At 38.5% G+C, this 22,313-nt stretch overlaps 1 protein-coding gene across 3 annotated transcripts in view; it reads right to left on the reverse strand.

Moving 5' to 3' along the window:
• LOC132110797 (RAC-gamma serine/threonine-protein kinase) overlaps positions 1-22,313 on the reverse strand; it is an 87,644-nt gene that overhangs the window by 53,910 nt on the left and 11,421 nt on the right. For 2 of the 3 annotated variants that reach the window (XM_059517752.1, XM_059517753.1), the window contains exon 2: positions 20,550-20,914. The exons of the other annotated variant lie outside the window; for it this stretch is intronic. In XM_059517752.1, the coding sequence (XP_059373735.1) occupies positions 20,550-20,595 (46 nt within the window). In that variant the 5' untranslated portion in view covers positions 20,596-20,914. The remainder of the gene's footprint in view (positions 1-20,549; positions 20,915-22,313) is intronic. 3 annotated transcript variants of the gene reach the window in all.

A 22,313-nucleotide genomic window follows, 5' to 3' on the forward strand; every position in this document is an offset into this window, starting at 1 on the left:
TTACATCCAAAAATCAATATCATGTGTAAACATTTCAATCTTAAATGTCTTTAATATAAATTATGGAATTTAATGTTCATGTTTTATTATTTAAATAAATGTGTTAATTTGATTTGTTTAATTTTAAACTTTAAAAATAGGTTAAGTAGGGTAACCACACACTTTAAAAAATAAAAGTTCTTTATTGGTATTGATTCCATGAAAAACCTTTAATATCCATGGAGTCTTCTTGTTGCACAAAAGGTTGTTTATAGTGAAAAAGTTTTTTCAAATTATGTTCTTCATACCAATTAAAATAATGATTAATGTAAAGGGGTCATATGATGCAATTTAAAAAAATGTCTTTTTGGAGTGTTACAAGCTCTTGGTGCATAAAGAAGATCTGTAAAGTTGCAACGACTAAAGTTTAAAATCCAAAGAGATATTCTTTGTCAAAGTTAAGACTCTGCCACGCCCCTCTAAAACGGCTCCTTCAAACACGCCCCCACATGTCTACATCACTATGTGTAAATATTTGTGTAATGCTGCCCAAAAGTTCACGCAAAGAAAGAAGGCGTGGTTTCAGTAACCACAGTTAATGTTGAAGCAGCCATGTCAGGGAGATGCTGTGTGTATCTAGGAGAAAGCAGAAGCACTTTATCTGGCCTTCAGAAAGTAGATGCATTTAGGAATCTTTAAGGATTACTTACAACAGTACAGCAATGCATTTTATGTACAACCTTTTCGTGAACCTAGGAGAGGAGGTTATTCTGACTTTGCTACAACAATCTGGTGCTTCTGAATCAGCTACTGTAAATATGTTTTGTTATTAGTTTAAGTATTTGCTATTGAATTTACAAATGCAGAGTTGTGCATGTTGTGTGTGTGTGTGCGTGAGAGAGAGAGAGAGAGAGAGAGAGAGAGAGAGAGGGTCACACAGTGGAGTCATCTGTCTCAACCGTCCGTGGCTTGTGTTCTACACACATACGAGCTTCATCACCGTGTCTGTCATGTGACTGTTCCCCTTTCGGACTTGGACTGATGGTAAAACTAATTACATTATTAACTCTCTTAACATTTATTTTTAAAATGTGAAGATCGCGATTATGGAAAGGGGTGTTACATTTCCAACGAGTGCTTGCGGTGTTTGGCCAATCACAATGCACTTGATCAGTTGGCCAATCAGAGCAGACTGAGCTTGTCAGAAGGAGGGACTTTGTCGAAAATGACATGTTTGCTAGAGGCGGGGCATAGGACCTACAATAAATGTACAGTATTTGAAAAATAATGTGTTTTTTGAACATTAAAGCATGTCAACATATTCTTTTACTCCAAATACACAAAAGAATGATCATATGACCCCTTTAAGAACAGTTCACAGAAAGGTTCTTTAGGGATACCAAAATGGTTCTACTATGGAACCCTGATTTTTGATAAACACCCTTAAACACCCTTAAAAATAAAAGTTCCTTATTGGTTCATCCATTGAACATTTCCATTGCACAAAAGGTTCTTTATAGAAGTAAGGTGTTCTTTAGATTATTAGTAAGTTCCTTTTTAAGAACTTTTACATTAAAGTTTTTTTTTTCTTTTTACTCCACCCAAAATGGCATCATTGCAAGGTTAGTACTCTGTGTCAGATTGAAAAGACAAGTGATATCACACATCCCTCATATGTTTTTTCTACTGTACAATCAACCACAGCCACTCACCATAAATAAAAAAAATAAATGAAAAAAAATACAATAAAAACGTGAAAAAATCAGTTTGATAGCATTTCTGTTTCATCTCCGGCACAGGAGGAAAACCGCTTCCTGATGGCTTTCATGATGAGTTCATTTCCTCTGCCCTTTCTCCCTCTTCATCATCTCACTCTCTCTTGCGCTTCCTTCCTGCCAAGCGAATTAGATCAGTTAAGGAGGAGGCGTGGCTCCCTCAGGCATTGCCCTATGGGATTCAGAGGTTTCACAGCTTAATGGACTCTCTTTCTTCTGCCTAACCTCAAATGACTGCACATTTCTAGAAAAAGGGATTTCCCAAGAAAGCTTTCCAAGAGAGACTATATGTCTGCTGGAGCAGTGAGAAGGTGAAGACAGGATGAAAGGACATGAGTTGTCCTGGACCTGTCAGCAGCTTTAATCTTGCTAAATGCAAATAATCAGTGTGAACAATGACCTGGGATGTTCCTTACATTGAAAATAAAGCGTTTAAATAATAACATTCAAGAACCTCACTTAAGGATGAATGCAATGCATGTGGCTCATTATTTCAGATGTTTAAAAGCATGATGAGGCTGCATTCATAAAGCCAATGAGGAACTATATATGATAGATCATCATGGTACTGAAGACTTGGAGATGCACAAATGAAGCTGGGAGTTCAGGTTGGGAAGCAATCAAGAGCTCAAGCAGGTAAGGTGAGCGGAGCAAGTAAACAGATCCTGATCTGCAGGTTGACCAAGGTCAACAATTCTCCATCACATGCCTCATGCTCACATGAGGGGTTATCTCCACATAAAGGACTCCAATGTGAACTGTGCTCAGAGCTTCCCATCTGCCATACATGCCATTAATGTTGTCTTGTGTATGTGAGGTTTTATGTTGATCATTATGATACAAAAAAACTATTAATTGAGCTAATTAATTAAACCTATTGTTGAGCAAACAGTAATGTGAGTTAGCCTCATTTGTTTTTTAAAAGGCAATGAATTATACACTACTAAGTTGACAAACTAAAGTTCTATCCCATTAATTAGTTTAAAATGCTTAAAATTAGTAAATGCAAAATGTTTTTTACAAAAATATTAACATGCCTCTTAAATTTTTAAGGTTCCTAATATTGTTTTGGGAGTCTACTACAATAGGTTTAATTGCATGCAAGGTCAAAAAAGGCTTTAGTTTTCTCAAAATATGCATTTAATATCACCTTATTTTCCAACGATTCTCAGATGATTAATTCAAATCAGATCTGATATTCAGTATCTCTAAAACCCCCCTTTCCATGAACCTACTCTGCTCACATTGGTCATATGGCCCAGTCTGTTGTGATTGGTCTACCATGTACAGTGCATGAAACAATACGTCCATTGTCATCGTTCCATACTTTGAACGCTCGACTGATAGAAACATCTATTTTTCTCATACTTACAGGTTGTGATTCAGTGGAGCCAGCTTGTCCAAATAAACTGCATGGGTACTGAGCCATCTTTCAAAAGCAAGAGTTGAACTCCTCGAGATATGCGAAGCAGTCGTCAGTAAAATGACGTGAACACAAAAAAAGACCGGGTTTGTACTACTGTGTGTGGAAGAAATTAGTTTTAACCATTGATTGTTTGCTGCCTCAGCTTTCAGAAGATAAAACTAATTGACTTTCACAGTGTTATTCACAGCATCTTCTCAACATAAACAAGCTATAGTGTTTGACAGTTGGTTAAGTTGTTCGTGTTCGGCCAACATAACATAGGCAGACTGGACATTATGCAAATGTATTAGTGGGATTCAAACTACTGACAACTCTCTTAGGCTGTTTAGAGTCCATTCTTTCTTTTGGGAGACAATAACTATTTATTGTGCACTTTCTGCTTTACAACTTTGCAGATTGTTTACATTCACATACAGCTACATCACGCTCTACATGAAAGTCAATATTCGAAATGTTATAATATGGACACTTTAAGCAGTAAAACTGTTTTCAACATATGAACCCAAAGTGGTCAGCCACTTATTTTTTGCTGTCTGGCAGTAAGGCATTAGAGTGACTAAATTAAAAATTTGTGTGTGTGTGTGTGTGTGTGTGTGTGTGTGTGCGTGTGTGGAAGTATTAGCTTAGTAAGAGTAGCTGTTCTGAGTCCTGGTACTCTATATTGAGCGTGTGGTGCCAGGGTTGCCAGGGGTCAATAAGGAACAGGCTGAACATTCGCTGCCCTCTAAAATAGAGCAGGACAGCTGCTGACGTAAATGGAGGGCCACAGAGAATTTACCTTTCAGTGACTGCAGCATGAAGACAATGGCATGTAGTTGATTATTTGTGTAAGACCAGACAATACAGAACTGCAGCACTCATTAACCTGAGACATCACAGCTGGAGCCTCCCCCCGAATCAATGTGAAGCTGAATAATATGGCACACTTCGGTTTTTCAAAGCCCTCCAGGCATATTTATGTATGTATATGTGAGGTGGGGATAGGAGAGAGTGTATATATGTATATGAGAAACAGAGCCTGCTGATCCACCACAAGCTCTACTGAGCAATCTCAGCTAGCGATGTGATAATAAACCCACAGAAGGCTTCCCATACACACGCTCACTTTTACTTACTGAAAGTAAAAAGCTGTTTTCATATTCAACTGACTTGAGTATGTTTACATGGACATCAGTAATTGAATAATTTAACTTATTATGAATAAGACTTATGATTAAGGTGTTTACATGAGTTCCTTTTAGAATGTTCCTTTCATGTTCCCGTTTTACATGTTATAGTACATAGATCAATTAATGGAACATGTCATTACAGTGGCATGCGAAAGTTCGGGAACCCCTTGCAGAATCTGTGAAAATGTGAATCATTTTCAAAAAATAAGAGAGATCATACTAAATGCATGTTATTTTTTTATTTAGTACTGTCCTGAGTAAGATATTTTATATAAAAGATGTTTGCATATAGTCCACAAGACAAAAAAATTGCTGAAATTATTAAAATAACCCCACTCAAAAGTTTGGGAACCCTTAGTTCTGTTACCTGGATGATCCACGACTGTCTTTCTGTTTCGTGATGGTTGTGCATGAGTCCCTTGTTTGTTCTGAACAATTAATCTGAGAACTGATTATTATTATTATTATTATTTAATTAATTTAAACAATTCGGATAAATTAAATCTAAAAATGTAAATGTTGTCAGAGACATGGCCTGATGGGTAGTGTGTGTGCTGCGACATTTAGCATTCATTTCATGATGCCACTTCCTCCTCGTTCCCCTCTCATCTTGCTCTATTTCTGTCAATAAAATGCCAAATAATTTGTTTTTTAACAAATAACAAATTACAGACTTTTTTTTAAACTGCATCAAATTTCAAAGCCCAATCAAATCAAATCAACAAACAGCAAAGCACAAACACCAACCTGCCAGAAACAGAAAGAAACCTGGCCACCTGGCCAAACACGTCCCTCTAGATAGGTGTTAAGGTTGTCAACTTGCAGAACAGCAAGTGTCACAATTTTGACAGGTCCCTCAATCTCTAATGACCCTGTGTGAATGCGTCTGAACAGCAGCCACCAGGCCAGTGCCGTGATGGATGTGTGTGCTGCCTGAGCTCTTGTTTTGAGTCGGGCTGCCTGCAGAGGCAAAAGCCTGCTAGCGGGGCCTGTCCTTGTACCTATAGTCATCACTTCAGCTGGTGTGTAAACAAGCTGACAGGCATGGCCAGTGGGCCATGCTGGACACCCATGCCCTGCTGAAACACACACACACACACACACACACACCAACAGCAGCACCAGCAGCTGATTACGTCCTTCCGGATGGCAGCGGCAGCCCTATCGATCGATGAGGCCCTTGCCGTCTGCATGCTGATATGAGTCGGACCCCGCGTCGCTCTTTACAGAGGAAATCTGCCCACCACAGTAATGGGCCAGTAAACTTTTAGTGCTCTGGCGACTGAAATTTAAAGCGTAGTGTGCTGTAAGGGTGAAAGCTAGAGAAGTGAGGAGTGATAGTGAATTTTTTCTTACAGCTCTTCTTCTGCTATCTAAATTCTATTTGTGGACTAGGACTGGAATAGAAATTGCACTGTGGGTGAGAAGTGACGAAGGTAGTTTAATGTGAGAGTAATGATGATGGTCACAGCAGCCACTCAGGCGACTGAAGACTGCGGCTGAGATAATGTGTATTTTTTGCGCGGTCATATATTCAATCTCAATCACAAACGTGTGCTGGATGACTAACAATAAAATTAGTGTGCAACTGTAGCCCAAAACAAAAAGATACAGTGGCCATCTTGGCACACATGAACAGCCATGAACATATGAAGACTGAAGTATTCAGCAGGACAAACAGTGGTCAAGGACTCTGAGAATCTGTCATCTGCTTACTAGTCGTGAGCTCCTAACACTATTATCCTTTTGCTCTCTGAGACCTCTGCAGTCTTTAAAGGTAATGAGAGATTCCTCCTCTTTCAGGATACAGACATTACCACAAACAGAGCATGAACCCTTGACTGAGTGCTGACCCAGAGAGGTGTGTAAAAAACAAAAGGATCAGGCTAAGAGGCTCACCTGCTGCTGTAAAGTCAGTGCAGCCAGTGAATGCTTCATGATTGTCACGGCAGGGATCCAATGAGGCCCGGAGATAGAACCAATTGCGAGTAAGTCTTTTATTAAGGGCAATCCAAAAGGGTAAACAGTCCAGGCAGAGGTCGATACCAAACAAAACCAAACCAAACATAAACAAACAAGGACACAAGGCAAGAGCACGACAAGATGACGGACATGAATTAAACAACGACTCTGTGACACATACTAAGACAGACCGGGTTATATACACAAAAGGATAATGGGGAAACAGGAGACAGGTGGGGAACAATCAATTAACTAAACAAGGAGGAAGGTGACCAAATAAGGAGACAGGAAGTGATAATATGATAAACACCGTGGGAACTGAGGACACCTATTGGAACCCCAGGGAACACAACCCAGACACTGTGACAATGATGAAAAGCACATGCTGGGGAACTCTGAGCTGTTTAAACTACATCTAACTGCAATTCTTGTTTTTCAATCTGAATTTAAGGACTGACAGTCCACCCTGTCATTGTTCAAGAAATTGGATCGGTTCAGACATCACTTGCCATTGTAATGAGCTTCATCAGAATGCAAAAAGACAAGTGTCAGATGCACTACTGTACCATTTACACATTTATGCATGTCCAAAACTATTTCCCTGTTATTTATTGCATAGTGAATGTCACCAGATTCAATGGCACCACAGAAAATCTGAAGAAGTAAATAAACTATCTTTCAAAATCTTGGGATCAGTCAGATTTCTTTTTTTAAAGAAATTAAAATACATTTATTCATATTATAATATTGTTCTTCAGAACGTTCTACTCCTCAAAGAATCAAAACATATCACAATGATCAAAATATATATTTATCAAATGTATTACTGTTTTTACTGTATTATCTATTAAATGCAGCCTTGGTGAGAGTGAGAGACTTAAAAAAATATATATTATCTCCCCAAACCTTTAAATAATAGTATTTTAATCTACAGGTATTAATATTACATTTAATATAAATATTTAGAATTCTGACGTGAAATTAAACTGAAAAAAAAAAATATATATTATAAAATCTTAAAAATTATACATGCTGTACTGACTTTTACATACAATTTGCTTAAAATGTGGGGGCTGATGGATTGAAGCTATCAAAGCTAAATCAAGCTATTTTAAATGTGAAGGTGACCAGCTATGATCTTTATGCAGTGCTTTTGACTGAATGGCCTCTGATCATTCACAAAAGAAAGAATAGAAACGTACTAAAGAAGTGGTGACTGTCTCCACAGTTGAAAATAAGTGAAAGTGAAAGTGACGTGACATTCAGCCAAGTATGGTGACCCATACTCAGAATTTGTGCTCTGCATTTAACCCATCCGAAGTGCAGACACACAGAGCAGTGAACACACACACACTGTGAACACACCCAGAGCAGTGGGCAGCCATTTATGCTGCGGCTCCCTGGGAGCAGTTGGGGGTTCGATGCCTTGCTCAAGGGCACCTAAGTCGTGGTACTGAGGGTGGAGAGAGAACTGTACATGCACTCCCCCCACCCACAATTCCTGCCGGCCCGATACTCGAACTCACAACCCTTCGATTGTGAGTCCGATTCGCTAACCACTAGTCCACGACTTCCCCCCCAAAAAAAATCACCCTTTCAACAATGGCCATAGTTAGTAAAACACTGCAATGAATCCTTTCCTCCAGATGTGAGTGTGTATAGCGATGCTATGTGTGTGTGTGTGTGTGTGTGCTATTGACTACAATACCTCCAGTGTCTGCAGCCTTGGCACAGACCGTGTGTGTGCAGTGTGCTTACATGTCTCAGCCTATGTACAAGCAGGACTTCATGTATCTACAGTATGTGATTGCAAGCTAGCAGTCATAGATGATGAAGAGTAGAAATTAAATTGCGTTGCTGTGAGGAGAGGAGAGGAGAGGAGAGACAGTGGAGAGGTGATTGATATCGCAGTGATTGGCGCCGGCTCCGGCAGCAGCAGAACTGAACCCACTGAACTCTCTGCGGCCCAGACTTGAGTCAATGGTTGCCTGCACTCACTCCCCTTCATTCTGAAACACACACACAGCAGCATTCACGAGCAACCACTGATATGTGTAATTATGAGCAATGATGTCCCAGCCTCTAGCTTTAGGGGTTTTGTCTGTTTATACTGAGGCAATCTTAGAAATGCTTGCCAAATATCATTTGCATGTTTTTATAAATCCTGTGGAGACACGACGGCTGACTGATGTCAAACACTTTTATTAGACAGCTAGATGACAACATGAATGCTTAATGTCACAATACCGGTCAAGAACCTGCCCAGATCACACCTCACCCCCAAAACAAGAAATCATCATCTTAATTGTGACAATTAAGCAGAATTTCTGCCTCTACATTTTCAGTTACAGAATGTGTCCAGAAGGACATGTGCCAAATGTTGTTTTAAAATGTGATATTTACACTGTGTCTTAACCAGATGTCGCAATGCCTTGACACACAATAAATGGCATCTCTTCCATGTAAATTGTGAGTTTTTGTCCTAACCAGTTGAAACAACGCAGCAGTAGGGGAGTCTATTTTACATACTTTTTTTAAATATCACCAAGCATTAGTGAAATACACTTTTTCTTTCATTACAATGTCATAAACAATGATCAAGAAACATAGATAGAACTCATCAAATATAGAATAAACACAGACACTTAACCGTACGTACTTAACGCATAAGAACAAACCTCACTGGTTTGCACAGAAGCTCAAAGATACCTTCTTGATTAGTTCCCATTAAACAGGAGTACTAGAGCTTCCATTCACCATATTTGATGAGCTCTATGTACTGTATGGGCGTTGTTCAGGAATTAAATCTGAAATCTCTTAATAATGAAAAGTGATTGTCTCTCTCCAGAAGACTCAGATCAAATCATTCGAATCACATGGATTACTTTCACATTGTGTTATTGAACTATTTGGAAGTGGAATTATTTGGAAGTGTGAAAGTTCTGATGGAATGTACTTTCAATTGAGGAAATCTCTCATTAAAAATGTCTTTGTTTCGTGCTTTTTAAGAAGAACAAAAGACATTAGCTTGGAGTGACATGAGGGTCACATATACCAACACAGTCTGAAAGGTAATAAAATGATATGGGTTCTAAAACAAAGTAAACTGACAACAGCATCTGTGTGTTCCTACCCCCGCCCCCCAAAAAAATTTAAACAAAAAAATGTAACTTATATTGCATTTACAGTAGGTCGATGAGGTGTACAGTAAGTCGGAGTCTGTGTACAATTTCACATAAAAGATTGATCAAACTCGAAATAAAGAGAAGGGATGATAGGAAGATGCTCCAGAGCTCGGTACAGCCATGTGTCAATACTGAGGTGACTGGCCGACTGGCTGGGGATCCGTTGCAGGGGGTAAGATGATAAAGGCAGCCAAAGGACATGTGTGTGAGAGTATGCAACTGGCATCACCAGTGAGCAGCTCTGTCATGCTTTCCCAATTTTCCTAATGGGCTTGGGCTCATTACAGAGTGATGAGAAACACTACCCTCCAATTAGCAGCACAGGAGAAAGCCCCATACAAGTGGACAGAAGAAATTTAAGACAAACACCCATAGGCCCCTATGAAATTAGATTTTTTTTTCAGTTTAAATTTTTCTCGATTCCATTTAAATGTTTATTAGGCTCTATTTAAATACACAATTCAACAGCAATTTTTATTTATTTTTTCTGTGTTTTCCATTAATTTTCAGGATTCCAATTTAACGGTTTAATTCAGTTTAATAAAATATCTGTAATCTATTTTATTTAAAGAACTTTTCGATTTTCTTTCTTTCTTTTTTCAGAAATACTATGTATGTTTAAATTTTTCTGGTAAATAAATTGTTAAATATTTTTTCCAGTAAATATTTATTTCTTTTTAAATTATGTTTTAATAATAAATTTATTCATAGTAGTAGTAGTAGTGAAATCATTAGATTAATTATTATACTTCTGACACAGTTTCTTTAAGTTAAACCGAGCTTTTATTTTGATAAAAGCTGGGTTGCTGTGAAGACCTGGCTTTAAGTTTCTGTTTGTATATGATATAATGATAGTTTTCTCAAAAGAAAAGCGAAAATGCTAATGAAGTGACTCTCAGAGCAGTTCAAGAGATTATGTTTATGTGTTCAAGTACTCAGAATCAGATGTCTGAGTGTCACGTGCCCTTCGGTATGGGAAATTCATTCACACAAAGATGCACAGAACATGCAGGATTTATATTTAAATAGTCTTTTTGCAGCTTAATATTCACAGAAACTAGTCTATATCACGTTTTGATTTAAGTGTAATGACCCACTTTTACTTTAAATTCCATGACATTCCACGTTATACAGTAAATTCCTTTTCTCCGTCCGCATTTCCGCATCGCAGAAATCATAGGGCCTTACACACATTTATGTGAGCACACAAACACACATTTAACACAAATTTCAGACAGATGCCAATGCATCCAACATTCAATGTATATTTGTCAGTCTTGCATCTGCTTTTCTTCCTTCAAAGATTCTGCTTGTCTTTTTTTGTTTCTTCTGACACCTTTTCTTGAGAGGTTAGTAGGCTACAGAAAAGAAAGGAAATGACGCTCTTCAAAAAGTAATTTTCTTAATCAGTATTTTTGTTTTGTTTTCCATTTAAAAAAAGCAAAACATCCTAAAACAGTGTCAATTTAGACTTTTTTTTTTTTACTTGTTTCAAGTCTCATCTCAGACATTTACATTTATGCATACAAGAAAAACAACTATATGCTAATGTTTAAGATAGTAATAAATGTAATTCAAGATATTCTAATGCAAAATATCTAAAATATCTCTCTAATATCTTTATCAGTTAGGCACCTCATGTAAATCAGTTTTATTATACTGTGAACTGCAGTATGAACAAATAATTGTAATATTTTCCAAAGGTGGGGATGGATTATCACTCCCATATTTGGCACATAATGGAAAAATCTCAATCCAGCTGATCTCCATTATGATACAACAATGCTTGGATCCAAGGTTTGTTGGAGACACAGCCTCATAATGAGCTTCATCTCCATTCCTCGCACATTCTTGGAATGCAGATGTGCTGCTGAAACTCTGAAGGGCTGATCAGGATTGCCCCTGCCTAAACATACACATACTCCGCAGGCACTCCTAAATTCTCAGAGGCACGCACACGTTCACACACCCTGTGCATCACTGCCTCATCACTAAAACATGCGAGATGTGAGACAGTCAAATACATCACCGCAGGGCTTGGAAAAACATTACCAAACACAGTTCACAATTTTCTCTCTCCTCTCCTTCTCTCTCTGCTTTAGAGCAACCATCTCAGGACCACAAATATAATTATTTAGTACCCTCAGTTCATGCTTTAAAGGCAGAGTTAACCTTAAAACCTAACCTAAAAACCTTGTTCCAAACCTGAATGACTTCCATTCTTCAATGAAGTACAAAGGGTGAACTGAATAACTGAAGGCTGGATATTTGTGCTGCTCTTTCCCATGAATTGAAAGTGAAAGAATGAGAGGCTGTCTTGTCAGTCTCCAAAAATGATAAAAACGCCATTAAAAGTATCCATATGGTTTGTGATAAATACCATGTCTCCTGAAGTCATTAATCACTAAAAATCTTACTCTCCGCCAAAACTCTAAAAACTCATTAGTACAATTTAAAAATCCACATTTTCACATTACACATATCCACATTATATCACATTTTGTCATGAGACATATAAGAACCAATGACGTTGACTATTGATGTCAAACCTAACAGGACACATCTTTAAATGCCATATCTGTAATATTTTATAAGTGAACGAGATTTAAGAGCTTTTGCAAAGAATATTATCAGTGATTAAATGCATGCACTACCATTGAAAGTTTGGGGTCAGCAAGTTTTTTTTTTAAATTAGCGAGGATGCAAAAAATATTATTTAACAAGGAAGCATTAAATTGATTTAAAAGTGACAGTAAAGACATATTGCTACAAAAGATGATTATTTAAAATAAATATTAAGCAGCACAACTGTTTTTAAAACATTGATATTAACAAGAAATCTTAAACAGCAAATAAGCATATTACAATGCTATCATTTTAATATATTAAAATAGAAAACAGTTATTTTAAATTATAATAATATTTAATTGTACTGTATTTTTGATCAAATAAATAAGAGAGGCTTCGAGACAAAAGAGACTTCTTTAAAAAATATTTGTAAAAATCTGAACAACCCCAAACTTGTAAAAGGTAGCCTACTGTATATTAAATATACACATTTAAATAAATTTCTTTGTTAAATTTGTCTTTTTCTCATAAAAATTATCTGCTTCATAAGAAATATGAAGTACCTTAATTATGCTTTTTGTCTCCTTTAAACATTCTCTGCTGGTCACCGTTTACTGTACCTTCACTATATAGAAAGGAGCTGCATTTCCTTTTAACTAAATCTTTCCTTTTTTGATCCACAAAGGTTAAATATATATTTTTTTGAGAAAGAGAGAGAGAGAGAGAGAGAGAACCATTTATTTAAACCTCTGTCTAACTTTCTCCAAATAACTTAAAGTCTAAACCACTTCATCATTATCTGTTTTTGTTCTCTATCTGCCTTTCCTTACCTCAAGGTCTCTTTTTTCTCTCTGGGCTGGGTCTCTGCACGATTCAGAAAGATGACTAACTCTGCAGTCAGTCAGTCAGTCAGCTGGAGGCATGCAGTGAGTCAGCCAGTGACCCCTAGCCTGCTGCTACAACACCCCCTGACCCCCAGAGCCATCATCCCCTCTCTGAGCACGTCATCCTGTCCTTGTTCTCAAACACACACACACTTATACAATAACCAGAAAAACAACCACACACAAATGCCACTGAGTCGTGACTGAGGGGGCTGCAGTATTTTCTTCATACATGCTGATGCTAGTCTGAAAGGCACACTGGCAGGAGAGTGGAAAAGGCAGCCGTTAGCGCGTGAGTGTGCATGTTAGAGACTTTGCAGGTGCGCCTCCTTTAAAGGAGACAACAGATCTGTTTGGGTATGTGGTGCTGAGAGGGAAATGGGACGACTTAAGACAGATGACTGTGAAAAGCTGATGTGAAATTAAAAAGCATCAGGATGATACAGGAGTGGCTCATGATCCTCCACAGCTTTCAGACTCTATTTGGCACTCGTTTGATTACAAAGCTTGAAGCGAGGACTTTTTCATCAAAATTACCCTCAACTGTGCTACTAAACTGTATAACACAAGTAAATAGCCATTTTAAATCTGAATTATCTACAGAGTAAATCACATTCAAACTACCAACAGCTGAAAAGTGGGCACTGCGCACTGAATGAATGATCACTTCATGTAAGGAACAGGCAACTGGAGGAATTGGACAACTTTATTGCCCAGCCCTTGAACCAGCACACATGTCAGAGAAGATAGCTTCATGATAGCTTTCATGTTGGCTTTAACCTTCGCTAAAAGCTGCAACAGTTTTGATTTGAATTAAATCTCTCCCTTCAAGTGGTTCTGAATTTGTTTGTACAAGCATTTTTCTTACTGAAGATACTGATCTAAAACATTTTTCCCCAATGTCCAACCAAAGCATTTGTCATATCATAAGATATTATTTAGTTTATGTGGCAATTTTCCAAACTGTGAATGGAACAGGATGTTCTTTATATTGTACTCTATGTGTAGTCTACACTTTGTAAAATTACCTTAAGTATAATTGGCTAATCTCGACACACCATTAAATAGGGATTTTTTAATTACTCAAAAAAAATTGGCTGATCAAAAGTAGTCCATAGTTGAAATGTTATTTGTGATGAATTATAAGATGGGTTTTTTCATTTTATTGTATTTTTCCCAACACTGGAAGATGTTTCATTGTCTTTAATTAAAGCCAAGTTGTGACCACAAAGCCATAGTTGGGGATTAGTTTGGGATGGGTTTGTTAACAGGATAAAAATGTTGATTCTATTCAGATTTATTGTGCTGTATTCTAAAATATGTGTGAGAATCAATTAAAATACTGTCAATCTGTAAAAACTGGGTGATACTCATGGTTGCAGCCCATGTCCAATCCAGGTCTGGAGAGTTTAGAATCCAGAAACAAATGTTCTGTCAATGCTGTAAGAGAAAATGCTGTGTAATGATGGTCTGACCAGACTGAGATATATCTACAGTACATTTACCAACACCAGCTACATGCCACAAGCACCAGAAAGACTCTCTGTTTGTTTGTATTGACCTGCACGAGGATGCCCCTGTATCAGTACTTCCGCTGCAGTCAGAGCTGATCTGGTGTGTACCCAGATGCACTTTACATACTGGGGAGAGAGAGAGAGCTAGAGGGATAGGAAGAAGATAATGAGGAGATGGCTGCAGTGGTCATCTGAGAGAAGGAGATTGCTGGGTATGAGAAAAGGAACAGGAAGTGAAGGACATGACAGTCAGCAAAGTCAGAGTTTGAAGTGGAGTAATCCATATGCTAGTACTGTATAAGCGAGTGAATGAACAAGCACAGTGCTGGTCATGTGATCATCAGGGAGAGAGTGTGAGCAAGCTTCATTCATGTGCCTGTATCCTTTCCTCAGAACAGAGTGTTCCAGCGGTCCTGCGGGAGAGAGCAGTGTACCATGCGACTCTTCTGCACTGCTCTTCGCTATGCAGCCTGACAGCTAACCTCCACACACACACACACAAACACTGAACAGACATCAAAAGCATTTTCGTCAACAGGTCTGCTTGCAATCAGTACTAATCTACCATGGACCAGCGATCTGGAAAACCAAACTGCATCAAATTAAAGATTTGAAAACAAAACTTCATGCTATTTAGTTCCATGACATTCCAGAATGTTGCGTTTTGCATGATTTTGCAGATGCAATGTCTGAACAATCAAACTTTGGCTGATGCATTAAACATGCTGCGGTCAGTGATGAGGGGATTGTTTAGACAATGAGACTTGGTCGGGGGGGGGGGGGGGTCCTTTTCTTAAGCTGGTCCTTTTCTTTATGATCCATTTATTAGTGGAGTAAACAGGAAATGATATCACCCTTTTGGTTATCCTCTCCTCACACACAGCTTTTTTCGCTAAAAAGTCACAGATCGGAAGATGAGGAGGAGGGGCAAAACTTGCGACACCGGTGCTCTAGAGGGAGGGAGAGAGAGATGATGAGACAGAGAGAGACAGCAGCAAAATGGAAAAGTAATAGTACAACAGGACACAGACAGAGAGAGGGGGGATAGACAGTAAAAGCTATAATGGAAACAGAAAGTGGCTGTGACAAAGTGGAAAAAGGAGAGGAAAAGAAGAGGGTGATTGGGGTCGTCCTGGTCGGCAGCCAAGGAAAACAGAGTGAAGTCAGTTTCCCAGCCCAGGGCTACACCAAACTCTCCCACTACACACACACACACACACACAATCCCAAACACTAACCTCTCCATCCTCAAGCCCAGCCCAGACTGCACACACTGGAGGGAATTTCAAATCTGACTCAACGTGGATGCTGCACACATGAGTTCACAAGCACAACACTCACTATCAGTTAAAAGGATTCCAACAGTTTTGACTGATTCATTTTTGACCTTTCAAGTTTTCATGGTTTCTGAATAAAGACGGGGGGGGGGGGGGGACTGCTTTACAACTGAACGCAAGATAGCAACCTTTAGAATTACTCAATGTTGTCCTTGTTAATTACAACAGACTATTAAAAATAGTTTTCATTATTGTAATAAAGCTGAAATAAAATGCATTTCTATAAATTAAGAAATCAACTTTAACAAAAATTAAAATCATATGTAATGAAATAACAACTAACTGAAATAAAAAAGTGTTTAAATTACTGAAGCTAAAACAAAGGAAAGCTAAATAGAAATAAAAACGAAATAAAAAATACAACAAATAACTAAAACATGACAAAATTACTAAAACCTAAAATGCAAAATTAAAGCAAAAAATATGAAATATAAAAAAAAACGTAAAATACGTGTTTCACTCTTATAGAATTTAATATAACTTTGTAAATATTATGTATTAAATGAGCCATGGCTGACTGCAAATAGGGTATTTCTACGAAGACACTGTTTTTTGTGATCCTGTATCTACGCCATAAACACAAAGTTAATGAGTGAGCTTTAAACAGTTTAGGCTGGAATACACTACATGACTTTTTAAAATCTGACCAGAATTAAAAACACTGGGCATCATACATTTACCAACTTTGTAAACAGTAACAAAGGAAAAACTGGCCATCATACACTAAATGACTGAGGATCACACACTACCAGACTTTAAGTTGTTCTGATCACAACAAACTAATTTACAGTAGTGTGTTTTCCTTATATCATGTTAGGGGAAAATTGTTAGCCTGAATGCAATGTAAGTCGCCCTGGATAAAAGCATCATAAATTTAATTTAATTTAATTTTTATAAAATACATAACTTTTGTGACGGTTTCTTTTACACTACTCCAGCATTTTCGATCTTTCGAAATGTTTTTGAGACATCCGACAGTCAGTGTAAATGGACCAAATTGGAGACTTTTAAAAACGATGGCATGGATTCCCAACTTCGTTCTGCATATCCTTGATGACCATGTACACAAAGACATCATGCTCATTGTTGTACCTGCATGAATGATCATGTGACCTGCGTTTTTGGATGTGTAGTGTAGACAGAGAGCAATTCTGCAGTGCAGTGGAAATGCTAATGTAGACCAGGAGGATTGTTTTCATTTTAAAATGCCGTTTAAAAAAATGAAAATGCACTTTTGTAAATATAGCATCAGGCAGAAATGTGTATCTTGTTGGAAGGAGAAACATGACAAATTAAAAAAATATGTTCTCAAAATATGTCTCAAAAAATCAAACCTGTTTGATATCTTCAGACTTGATTGAATCAAAGTCTGCAGCTAAAAAAATCTGTCTGTGACCATCACTATGTGATTTTGGCTCTACTACTTTAGCAACTAACCTCAACTTCTCCAGACTGTAAATCAGCGGAAAATCGGGGCAAACATTGTGTCGTGTATTCCAGCCTTATTAGCGTACAAATGTCTCCAATAAGACCCTCAACAAACAGATCAATGTTATGACATTGGTTTTTTGGGCAACTCTATATCCAGCTAATGCAATTCTTAAGGGCAGAACAAAACTTTCTTAATTCACTATAGAAATAGCTTTTCCATGGCTTTCAAAGAGTACCAGATTTCAGATCCCATGAACTTCACATTTACTTGCAGTTATATTTGAGAGGCACTTGTGCATAGTCTAGTCATAGAACTCATTTGTTTGTCTAAGTTTACAAGACGTAATCAATGAGCAAATAAAATATATGGAGGCTTAAACACGCATTCAGTACCAAATCTTTATTGCAGCTTAAAGGAACACTCCACCGTTTTTTTAAATAGGGCTTATTCTCATTATTTCCTACATTTAGATAGGTGGGCAAATGCATTTTTGTGTCAGTGCATGCATTGTTTTAGTTTGACTGGGTCGGCGTTAGCTTAGCTTAGCACAATGAATGGAATCCTTTGTTGCCAGCTAGCATGGCCTGAGTAAAAGTGATCAAAAAAATTTAAAAAACCCACCTAATTACTTCTTGTGGCCTGCGTATTCACATCGAGTACAAATAGCGATCCAGATTAACACTAGGCGATTTCCTAGGCAGATATTGACTTGGGACTATATTATGGGGAAGCACAGGCGAAGCACTGCTGCTTAGGCGAAGCACTGCTACTTCGGCGCAGAGATATCACGCAACACATGAAATCCCACGACTTCCGTCAACATACCGGCGTGAATAGTAGCTGCCTGGCTATTTTCCTTACAGTACACGAATGGCGATGAACATGGCTGATTTTGAGAGAGACGAAGAGGGTGACTTCTCAGACAGTCAAGAACCAGAACCATACCTATTTGAACCAGAGTTTACAGAAGACGAGCTGCGTGCTTTGGAAATAGAACGACAGGAGGAGGAGGTTGCGATCGCTCAACAGCCTGAGGACGTGAGGATGAGAGCCAACATGAACTGGTGGTGTGAATGTGGGGGAATATGCCAATCTATGCCGACGGAAATAGAGTGTCTGTGATGTAGAGACTGGGACATGTTTTTGCCATTGATGACCAGGCTCAACACGTCAGATCAAGATGAGCGTGCCCGAAGTTGTGTCACATCTACAGAGGATTTCACGGCGCTGATCCATTCTGCAGTACTCGATTTTTTTTCCAGTGTGACAAAGTGAACTGGAAAAAACGCCCCACGCCGAATGGACCAAATGGACAGCTGTCCACAGAGTAAGTGATTATTTTAATCATGACGCATGTATAGATCGACCCATATTATACCTGTATTCACATAGAGTTGATGTTTTCACAGGCAATATAGGTTATATAGGAAGAGAAATAAAAGACAACTTACATGTGCACTTTGTTCTTCCTGTGCTTTGAAAATAGATGGGACGGCCGTATCTTTCAGACGTAGTACCGTCTTTCTGGACCCATATTCCATTTTTTCAAAGTAGTCCTCTGGTGCAAAATGTTCTTCGCAAACACGATACTGCTTTATTTTGTTGAGAGGCGTTGAACTACAGATCTCCAGAGCTGCTAGCCATTTATTTCTCAGTTCCACATTAGATGGAATTCTGTGAAACATTACATTCGTGTATGTCCTTTGCTTGCTCTCACAACCTTTTGCTATGCGGGTAATAACCATGTTTGCTGTAACTTCTCAAAATAAATCATCCAAAAGCGAAGACACTCGGTGCAGGTCACGCCGGTATGTTCTTCTTCTTCTGTTTTTTTTTACGCGTTGCACGCCGCTACGTTGACGGAATTCGTGGGATTTCATGTGTTGCGTGATATCTCTGCGCCGAAGTAGCAGTGCTTCGCCTATGCAGCAGTGCTTCGCCTGTGCTTCCCCATAATATAGTCCCAAGTCAATATCTGCCTAGGAAATCGCCTAGTGTTAATCTGGATCGCTATTTGTACTCGTTGTGAATACGCAGGCCACAAGAAGTAATTAGGTGGGGTTTTTTAATTTTTTTGATCACTTTTACTCAGGCCATGCTAGCTGGCCACAAAGGATTCCATTCATTGTGCTAAGCTAAGCTAACGCCGACCCAGTCAAACTAAAACAATGCATGCACTGACACAAAAATGCATTTGCCCACCTATCTAAATGTAGGAAATAATGTGAATAAGCCCTATTTCAAAAAACGGTGGAGTGTTCCTTTAAGTGCATCACCCAGGTCAACTGTATACATTCAATTAATGTGTATCCATGATGGATGAAGACATGCTCCAATCACATTATCTGACAGTCCCACTTCGTAAAAACCAGGCGGATTCAACTTCAGTCAGACTAGAACATTTAAATTACATTGTAAGGTGACAAATTACTGCTTTAGTCCAACTGCAATAAAACTTTTAAAGTACTTACTTATTACAAATTACTGTCTGCCCTCGCATTGCTAGTAATCGCAAAATGTTGCTGCTCATATGCATAAAGTAAAACTTTCCTGAACAATCATTTCACCAACAGCTACTTTTGCTTGCATCAACAAATCACAAACTTTCTCTAATAACAAGTGACTTTAGGCCAGTGCATATCTCTGTCAGCTGTCATATGTGAATGGATACACATATAGGGAAGCTACAAGGCACGTGTATGCCTTTACAAGCAAGAGTGAGACAAGCAAAACTAAAAGCAGGGTAACCTGATTGAAGTACCCAAAGTATAGAGTCACTACGTCCCATAAGGACACCTAGAGCAGCCTCCCACATGGATTTCACATTAACTTTGACTTACAAGAGAGTGAGTGTGTTTATATGTACACAACAGCCCTTGCAGTCCACAAATTTTATACAAAAAAAGGCATTATTAAACATAACTTGTTTTTCAGACGTACTGATCAAATAAATTAACATCACCATATCATCTACTCAAACTGAGCATTATACATCAGAATGAGTGCAAGCATGAACAGAAAACCCCATCAAACATAGCAGCCCGGCACGTCAGAGCAGTGCGGTGAGAAAAGACGGATACCAATCTGGATGCACACGAACACACACGCACGTTGTCTGAAACGCCACACCAGCACTAAACACAGCTCACGAACACACGCGTAAAGAGGCACACCCACATGCCGGCTTCCACAGACAGACTGAAGCCACACCGTGGCCCGCCCATGACAGAGAGAGCCGTCTCTGGAGACACACGCTTACACGAGTGCGTCCTCAACCCCACTAGCTGACCAACACGCAGGCAGAGACAAGCTACTTACCTCTCTTCTGGACCCAGCCTTCCTTAACGATGGTGACATCGCTCATGTTGCCTCAGTCACACTGTACTCGCTGCTCCTACACACCAGCTCCTGAAGGAGTGAGGAGGGGGGGGAGGAAGAGAGAAGAGGAGAGGGGAGGGGGGGTCAGCTCTCCCAGCCTCAGCGTCTCTCTCCCTCCCTCACTGTTGTGCTCTGTCTCTCTCTTTACGTCGTTCTCGCTGGCTGCCTCTCTCTCTTGCTTCGCTCTCAAAGGCGCTGTGTAGCGGTTTTCCCCTCCTTCCGTTGCTTTTCTCTCTCGCTCTGTCTCCGTGATGCTGTCTCCCCCTCTCTCACGAGATCTTCCCACTCCTAGACAGTGACTCAGCCTGAAAAGAAACAAAAAAAGGAGCGTGTGGATTTTTCACTCTTCTCTTGCGTTTTACTCCCCACTTCGTTCTTACACAATCTGACAGACAGTCATTATAAAAGCAGACATACAAGCCCCCTGTCGTTGCTCTGATTTCCCTGTCTGTCTGTCTGTTTTTCTCTCTCATTCTCACTCTCAACATGCACAACTGTTTAACACTTACCAGCAACACAGACACTTGCAACAAAGTCAGATGAGGACGTCTGTGAGAATAAATAAGCAAACATGAAGTCCCATGGTAAATGCAGTGGTATCTGATGGAGAACATTAGGCACTATGAAAATGCATGGTTAGGTTTCATCAATCAAATCAGAAGGCTCATCAAAATATATTATGAATACACTGTATACTAATGCTGTCAGTCAATTAAAATATGTTTGATCATGATTAATTCTCAGCTTCGTTGTATTAATGCATTTTTAATGAGAACAAAACAATATATGTAATTATAGTGTTATTATTGTGCGTACTGGGTTATTTACGTGCATTCGTATTAGAATAAGTGTGTGTATATACAGACAGTAGAAAGAGAGAGATTTCTGCTAAAGTGCCCTTTACCTTTATCTCCCTCGGACAAAGAAACACATATTTAATACTAATATAAAAACTCAATGAAAATCTTAATTATTTAAAAGAAAAACAACTTTAGCCACTTAACTTGCGAATGAGATTTAAGGCGGAGGGCAAGATCATCAGTCAATAATGGCTTCAGATGATATAATATTGTGAAAATTTATCACAATATAACAATTACTATTTTAACACATTTTGAAAAGTAATTTATTTCCTGTGATGGCAAAGTTGAATTTTCAGCAGTCATTACTCCAGTCTTCACATGATCCTTCAAAAATCATACTAATATGCTGATTTTCTGCTCAAGAAACTCACAGCTGCATCTCAATAAATCAGAATGTCATGGAAAAGTTCATTTATTTCAGTATTTCAACTCAAGTTGTGAAACTTGGGCCATCCTTAAAAATATTTTGGTTTGCAGTAACAGTAATTTTTTTTTTTAAAAAAAAGGGTCGGTAGGTCGGTCTATATTTTTTTTTCAAGTTTCAATGTAAAAAAAAAAAAGTAAATTTTTGTGATGGTGATGACGTCGGTATGAATTTAAACAAATTAGCATATCGTGACGTCACTGACTGGGTCTTCAACCCGTGCCTTCGGGTGCATCATTGCAAACATCATTTTGATGCAGGCTATATAGACCACAAACAAATTTAAATCTTTGTCGAAAACATGTTTATTGCATGAATTTCAGGTGAGAAAAAAAATGAGGTACTGTTTTACTTGCATCCACCGCTACGTATCAATGCAACCTACAAATGAGAGAACGTTTACTTTGCTTTCTTGGG

The sequence above is a fragment of the Carassius carassius genome, chromosome 30 (genome assembly GCF_963082965.1).
Source record: "Carassius carassius chromosome 30, fCarCar2.1, whole genome shotgun sequence".
Lineage (NCBI taxonomy): Eukaryota > Metazoa > Chordata > Actinopteri > Cypriniformes > Cyprinidae > Carassius > Carassius carassius.